This window comes from Hippoglossus hippoglossus, chromosome 19 (genome assembly GCF_009819705.1).
Source record: "Hippoglossus hippoglossus isolate fHipHip1 chromosome 19, fHipHip1.pri, whole genome shotgun sequence".
In the NCBI taxonomy this organism is placed as follows: Eukaryota; Metazoa; Chordata; class Actinopteri; order Pleuronectiformes; family Pleuronectidae; genus Hippoglossus; species Hippoglossus hippoglossus.
Window position 1 is genome coordinate 15205744 of NC_047169.1, and position 8000 is coordinate 15213743.

At 42.2% G+C, this 8000-nt stretch overlaps 1 protein-coding gene across 1 annotated transcript; it reads right to left on the reverse strand.

Moving 5' to 3' along the window:
• Window positions 1-1016: 1016 nt before the first annotated feature.
• Window positions 1017-3758, reverse strand: LOC117753158 (transmembrane protein 100). The gene has a single exon (XM_034571067.1). The coding sequence runs from the start codon at window positions 3559-3561 to the stop codon at window positions 3094-3096; it is 468 nt and encodes a 155-aa protein (XP_034426958.1). The 5' UTR covers window positions 3562-3758; the 3' UTR covers window positions 1017-3093.
• Window positions 3759-8000: the final 4242 nt, after the last annotated feature.

The following is an 8000-nucleotide window of genomic DNA, read 5'->3' on the forward strand; positions in this document are numbered from 1 at the left end:
CTAACAGAATTCCCATCAGTCTTTGTCCATGAGAGGTTGCGGTTGCATGAGAGCAAACATGCCATATTTGGACATCTGCAGGAAAGACTGAACGAGTAGATATCTTTTAACAATAAAATGTAACACATGTTTGTAATAGGCTTTTTTTCCCACAACTGACTTATTGGGTCATTTCTTATGGGAGGACAGTATATACAGTAGGTTATATTGCCTCTTTAATTCATGATCTATCGATACTAATGATGCTCCACAAGAAATTCACCTCGGCTCATCATCCACACAGTATTTAACATAATAATGAATAGAAAAAAAACTCAGTGACCAGGAAATGGTGAAATGCTAATGCTGTCCGAACGCTTCGTTTGAACACCTTCCATAATGCCACTAAATGGCATTTTAAGTGCACTTACCCAGAATGGCGACAGAAATAATAACCATACAACTTGTATCCAAAATCAACTTTTGCATTTAATCCAGCGCTTCAGCAGATTACGGTTAACAACAACAACAAAAAGCATGATCTTGCACACATTTAACAGGGACAAAAAATTATTGTATTTGGTATTTCTGGGTATCTACTAAAAGGAGTTTTTGTCAAAGTGTGACCTCAACTAACTCCATGCACACCAAAACACTCGCACAGAAAAAAACTGAAATTATTCTGCTTCTCTCTGGCTGCTCTATCCCTGGCACCAGTCGGCCCGCACAGTTTACATGAATGCACCTTACAAAGAAATGTTGATGTTACAAGTAAAAGGCACTCAGAGAAAAGCCGGAGCCATGCCTGTAAAACTCAAAGCAATGACGACAATCACTTAAGCAACTGAATAGTTTCATTCCAAAACCATTGATATTTGTCTCGTTTAAAAAAATACAATCTGGACTTTACTTGTCAATGTTACAAAACCAAACTGTTTGTAAATGTTTAAAAATAGCTAAACTTGTCACCTATATAATGTGCTTCACTTAAATATAAATGATCACTTTGTCCATTTCTTCTAATGGAGGATGTCTCATTTTGGAATGAAAAAATTACAATTAAAACTCACTTTCATTGATTACAACCAGAGAGCTATTGAAACAGAAATATATATATAGTGTGGGCGACTGCCTCAAATTGATACGGTACTCTGCTCTGTCTACTCAAAATAGAAGATACACAAATAATCTTTACAGTCTGTACAAGGATGTTTGTAAGACACACTGTTAGAGGTACATTCAGAAATGTGGCTACACTTGTAGTTAACACAATACTTATAGTATTTATGATATGTCATTTGTAAGAATACTCAGTATTTCAGGATAAATATGCACACAAATGAATGCATCAACACTGAAAGAGATTACCTCACATCAGCTCGGGTTTTATGAGCAAACAGCGAAATCACCCTGGGAAACTGGATAAACAAGGGAGTATGTGGGGGAAACCAGAGTGAAATGAAAAAATGTGGAGCTTTGGTACACAGACATGCACATTATGATACTTCTGGAGCTGCTGCACCACATAGTAACTGGAGTAATTCCTCGCGAAAAAAGACCACTTGTGATGCCCAGTAAACATTTTAGTTACAGGATATCAGTCAAATACAAGATCATCGCTATAGCTGACAAGAAGCTGCTGGGACTTCCTCAAAACCACATCACCTGTTGCTAAGGACCATACGGCGTTATAGATAGTGTGGCTAACGTTGCTACATTTTAGCTCCTCAAATAGGGAGAAAGGACTACCTTGATTTATGAGGAATGGCAGGTTAAATCTGGTTAAGCCCCCTGCGCCCCAACAGAGAAGAGTTATTTTGATGTTCATTTCTCACGTCCAGTCACCTTTACAAACAGTATGAACCCCTTCCTTGCAGAGCTTGAGAATGATGGTGGTACAAAGAAGGGAAGAATCGATTTTTCTGTTCACCTCAACGTCCAATGGTGTCGTTTCTTTTTGCGTCACCAGGAGGCAAGGACCAGAGAGATCGAGTAGGTAAGAATGAGGCCTTTAAACACTTCTTTTCCCCTCTTGGTTATTCTGTGTTCACTATTATGTGTGTGTGGGTATCGGGAGTTTCTTGTCATACTACGCTCAAGTCCATGAGCGCCAGGGGAAAGCAATTGCATCGCTGGGACTGAAAATGTATCCCATTACCTCTGACGCTTAATACCTTGCAGGGCAGTGATTTCTATTGATCCAGCACAGCTTGGTGGCAGGAGAGAAAAGTGTTGACCTCTTTGCCTGATAATGCTAAATTGGACTGTTGGCAGAAACAGGAGGAATATGAAAAAGAGGGCGCATGTGTACAGAACTCGTCACCCTGGAAAAAACGTTCAGATCAAGCTCAATCTTTTCGCATGATTTTGCCTGATTACCCCGCTTCTTATTCAGATGCAATCTCTCACTGCTGCTTGGTACTTTATCCTAATGAGCAGCCACATTGGAGCAGCTGGTGACTAAGTGGTGTTCATGCAAAAGGGAACCTCAACGGTGGTTTTGTAAGGAAGGGGAAAATTTGTTTCATTCACTTCTTCAAGCGAGGCCAGGTTCTGGCAACGGCAGATGTTCCCGGCAGGCAGATCTGATCATAACACCTTCTGTGTCACACAGACACTTCCAGGACTTGAAGTTCAAGGTGAACTGTCAAGCTGCTGACAGAGGCGCAGGAGGTGTTAAATAGCTATTCCTGAGATGCCTATCACTTAAACATTTCTCCTCACTCAAAGAGCTCAGCCCCGGAGCGGTGATCTACAATGTGCTCGGGGCTCTGTGCACCACTGGATCCCCAGGTGAATCTATAAAAAGGAATGAATAGAAGAGGAAAGGGGTATTTTTAGACTGAAGCATAGTTAACAATTTGTATGTGCTCAGGATGGGGATGATGCCTTTGCTAATGTGGCATCTTCAGAATAGTGAATCACTTTCACAAAGTTTCCCTGGTACAATAATATTTCCAATATTATCCAACTCTCCTGCCCTCACCTTCTACCTTAGTGCAGAGAGAAAAAGTATAGATGTCCTCACATCTCATTCTACTCATTCAGTTTGTCCTCATTAGAAAAGTCTCTTCTCAGTCTAACAAGGAGCTGGTTGTCAGTCCACCCCCCCCATCAGAAATTGCACTGATCGGCGGTGAAGAATCCACTTTCCTTTTTTTTCTTCTTCCTCAGTCTGTGAGCCCTCCAGCAAACTGCAGCCACAAGCAGCATCAACACGCCAGCACAGAGCAGTGCCACCGACACCACTTTGGTCTGGAGCAGCGTGTTAAAGGTGAATGTCACCCCAGTGCCTGCCATGCCAATCACTAGTGATATCACGCCAAACGGGAACACGCAGCGATACCAGGACTTCTCTGTCCCGCCGGTAGCCTGGGCAAGTCGCTCCAGCGTGGGGAGAGTCTCTGGAGGTTTGTCTCTTCCAATGCTCCTTTCCCCGTCTCCTCCTTCTCCAAGGCCGTTCAAACTCTGATTCTGGTTCTCAGAGTCCTGGGGTAAGGTGTTAGACTCGCTGTTGTTGCTGCAGTCAAGGTCCGGGTGAAGGACTGGGGCTTGGGTCTGGCGGCCTGAAGAACAACCCATGTTTGGAGCGGCTGTCTTTGGATAACGATGCAAGAAAGGCTAGCGGCAGTGGTCCTCCCAGCTTGTCCCCTGATGATTGCTGCTGGCGCTTATGACGCGACAGGGGGTTCCTCTTAAGCTGCTGTGTCTGGTGTTGTCAATGCCAAGGTGGCTGCTGCTGCTTCTGTTGTTGTTGCTCTCAGCACTCTCAACATCATGTGCCTGCAGTTGGAGAGAAGAACAGAGAAGAGCTGTAAATAGAGAGTAGAACAAAAGGGCAAGACGTAGAAGAAAAAAAAACTATGCTGCCAATATTTGAGCTGGACTACAGTCTCAAACATTCACAAAGAAAAAGGTAAAATGAAAAGCATTATAGAAGAAAAGAAGACCAAACTGAAATGCCCTTTTTGCACAGACTAGCTGCAAAGAGTATGCACTCACCATCTGTTTTCAGTGTCCGTGAATGGGTGAATGCTGTCAGAGCTGCATAGTCCCCCCCGAGGTTGCGTGCAGCAGCAGGAGCTCGGCGTGTGTGTGTGTCTGTTGTGATGCCGATGTCAGACTTTATAATCACAGATAGGAGGGGAGGGGCCTGTGGCATTGGTAGACAGGATGTGAGGCTCTGATTGGCTCCTTCAGCAGAGTGAATTCAAGGAGGAGGGGTGGGGGTGGGGTTAACTATTCAGCGGTCTCATTCAGTGATATTAATTCATTATTTAGTGTGACGAGGAATTTGAGAACCTCCGGTAGGTAATGCCTTGTTCCTGGTGTGTGTGTGGGTGGTGGGGGTGGGGGGGGGGGTGTAGCTTCAAAGTGTATTGATTCATCTTTCTGTTACAGAAATCATCTCACATCATTGTATCACATCATGCTATTACCACTGATTTCCTGTCCTTACTGGTTTGGGTGGACATGTATGTGCATGTCAGTCTCTCATCTCTCCATTTTTCCCAGTTGCTGCCACACACATTGCTGTGTGGAAACTACCTTTTTGTTTTTTACAGTGCTGGGCAGGATCTCCACCTTAGGGTCGATGATGTAATATCATTCCTGTACGGTGGAAACCTTATATCTCCAAACTGTCTCCTGTTCAGCATGAAATCCATGTTTGACCGACTACTAAAATTATTCAATAGCATTCCTACTAGATTTCATCAGCTTGAGGGTTGACAAATATGCGGAGCACATGGAGAGGCCTGACATGTAATTAGTGATGGTTAAAAAAGCCTCCAAATTAGAATTAATGGGTTTACCCATGGCAACAGTGGTATGTAAATTAGCACTTCTGTGAAAACATCGACATGAATAAAAACAAAAAAATGTCTTAATCTCTCTCTCTTAAATCCCAATGTCCAACATGTGCATAATCCGTGGTCCCCTGGCATGTCAGCGAGCCTTGTCACGATCACTCGTCAAATTCCCCCCATATATGTCCCCTTGTTGTTCACATTCCCCTTTTCTCTTCTCAAGACACATGAGCCAACTGCATCCCAGGGGACGGCTCATATCACCGTTAATAGGGCGCACAGTGCATTATGTCTATATGCAGGCATGTGCATGTGCGTTGACTAATATTCCCCGTGGTTTTCTTTCAGCCAGTGAAATTGCCCAATCCACAGGATCTGCTGTAATTATCCCATGTCCAATTTAGGCTGAGTCGCAGCTGCTCAGGAGGCCTCACTAATCTCATTGGTCGAGTTAAACCTCAATCAGTGGAGCCAATATATTGACTAATGACCACATTAATCTCTACACAAAAGGTTGAAAATATTTTTTTGATTTCGACACAAAGTAGTGCACCTCATTTCCCTCCGAAGCTTGATAAAATGACAAAGATGGTAACCACTAAAGTCTAGTGCTGTTGTTCCTTATCTACTTCCAAAGAGGAGACATTTTTATGCTTTGCTAGCTAGCGACTCACCAACTCTGAAGGGAATGGTAATGCAATATCACACATACATACAGCCTTTGGGGGCACTGCAGTCTGGCATTTTCGCAAATAAACATAATGGTGTTGGGATTGCAAGATTGGTTCTTTATCATTTCTCCTTGTAACAAAACTCAACCCACTTTATAGCGTAAACCATTCATATTCAATTTCCCGATTACTTTTTACTGTTAGCCTCGTTCTCCTACTCATCTTATTAAGCTCAAAATTAGCTTAACGGAGAGAATTTACTTTAATATAAAATTGCAAACATCCCTTGTTCGATTACAAGTTTCCGAGGTCACCTGAAGGTAAGACAGTACTTTGTGTATTTTAGCTTGTTTGGTTATGGTGTTGCTTTTGTCCTTAAAATTAGCATATGCTCAATTTTAAAGCCATCCACATCAGAGTTTTCCCGTAATGCTGCTTGTCGTCAGAGGTAGTGATGATGTCTCATCCGGTAAACAGCCTTCCGAAAGCGTATCCAGGTGTTAAGAGGGTATTTGCAGCCAGTCTGTAGCGGCAGCCAGTCTGTAGCAGCAGTAAAAAATACTTGCCATGTTTTAATGGGTCTTCTCTGACGCATGTTTAGCTCATTTTACGACAGCTAACACCATAGTAAATGTTCCTAAATACCCTACCGGCCTTTTTCACAACAACTGTTTACATACGCACTCTGGCACTGCTGTAATGTTTTTGTCGTGTCACAGCCACAAAGTAGTCCGTAAGTAAGAGCTTAGATAAAACCTCTTAATCTGAAGATATAATCACCTGTGAAAGCGCCGGCAGTGTCTGTGATATTGGGCTGTTACCTTGACGTGGTATAAAGCCTTATTTTCGTGGTGCGGGTTGTTGTGTGTGTGTGTCTCCATTTGTGGAAGAAGGTCATTCTAATAACAGATCGCAGCCTTCAATAATGGAGAGTGTGAGTGTTTCAACACACACGGTGGGGGAAAAATTGCTTAGACGGAGAGTGGAGTAGGAGGTGGAGGAGGATGAGGGCTATACAAAGATCTTACACGCTACTGTCCGCTGTGCTGTCGTCACCCGTTAAAACTTCTAACAATGAGGATCTTTGTGCCGAAGATATGCACACGCACGCACACACAGACACACACACACACACAAAAAAAGCACCCACTGTACACACATAGATGTACCCGTTGCGGGTCAGTGGAGCTGGTGATTGTTTGGGAGGTTGGAGCAGTCATGGTTAAAATGTGGAGTGAATGTATGGGAGTCACAAAATAAATCTCAAGTTTCAAATACGTTATTTTGTCAACTGCAGGAACAACTAAATTGAAATTTGTAAGAAAAACAGTTTGTGTTTTAAAATTAAGCATTAAAATTCTAAGATTTAAAGAGAAAATCGGTTTCATAGAATGCTAATTTTAACTACTTTGGCTACATCCATACTTCTACCTTTTATTTTTAAAATGCATTAACTCTACTATGATACATCGCACACCCCTTTAGTTTGAAAACTCTGGGGCAATGATTTAGTCTGGACGGGCAGAAATAGAGGTTTTTGGAAACAATCATGTCGACACTCACAACCTTTTGCTGATTGGATGTTTTCGGCCACGACAAAGCCTTTGCTGACTCCTCAGGATCCTATCACGTGACCCCCTTCCAAAAGAAAACAACAGGCATTAGCCTCAGCTACCAGTGTAAAACACAATAATCAATTATAAGCGTTGCTGACCCCAGCTGTTGTGCAGTTAAATTCTGCATCTCAATCTCGTGTGGACAGAGATCAATTTAGTGAGAGGATGTTGCCTTAATCAGTATGTTTACATGTACAAGATCAGTTCGGTTTTTACTAAATACAGATTAAGGCAATACCTGAAATGATGTGTTTATACTATAATATATTTACACGAGGCACAAAAGACAGTACCCTTCGGATTTATTTCTTGGAAGACGTGAGGTGGCTTTCAGGTTAATGGCAAATAAAGGGCTGATTGAAAATTTCACTTTTGCCTGTTATCTCCAGCATTAGAGCCATTAAGCCACGGCCCAGAAAAACAAATATTATTCTTAGCCCACGGCTAACTGAGCTCGCCTGTGACCTTTTTTGGTTTGTGCTCACATTCAAAACACAGGAGACCCGACTAAACCGCAGCCTTTCTGCATGGGATTTGTTATTAGAAAGATGGACGAGTTGGGTTATAAGTAGAGGCATTTTGATTATCGCCCTATGCTTAATTGATAGTTGATGACATTAGGGAACTATGTTGTTGTTCACTCCGTCCCCATTTTGGTGATTGGACAATGTCATGGCATTAATTAAAGAGCATTAAAAAAAGATTAGGAGGGGAGGGAGACATTAAGTTGTAGTGTGCACATTCAATGCTCTTAAAAAAACTAAGTATATTTCATTGAATATTCTTCCATGATTAAGTATACATGTGTTAGTAAGTTGGGATACTTGTACGAAGACGATGTTAGTATGTGCTTATTCAAACTGACATTGTCTTTGGCCATTTTCACACCTGAAAGTCCCAATCAAGATTCATGTCATTGTTGCATT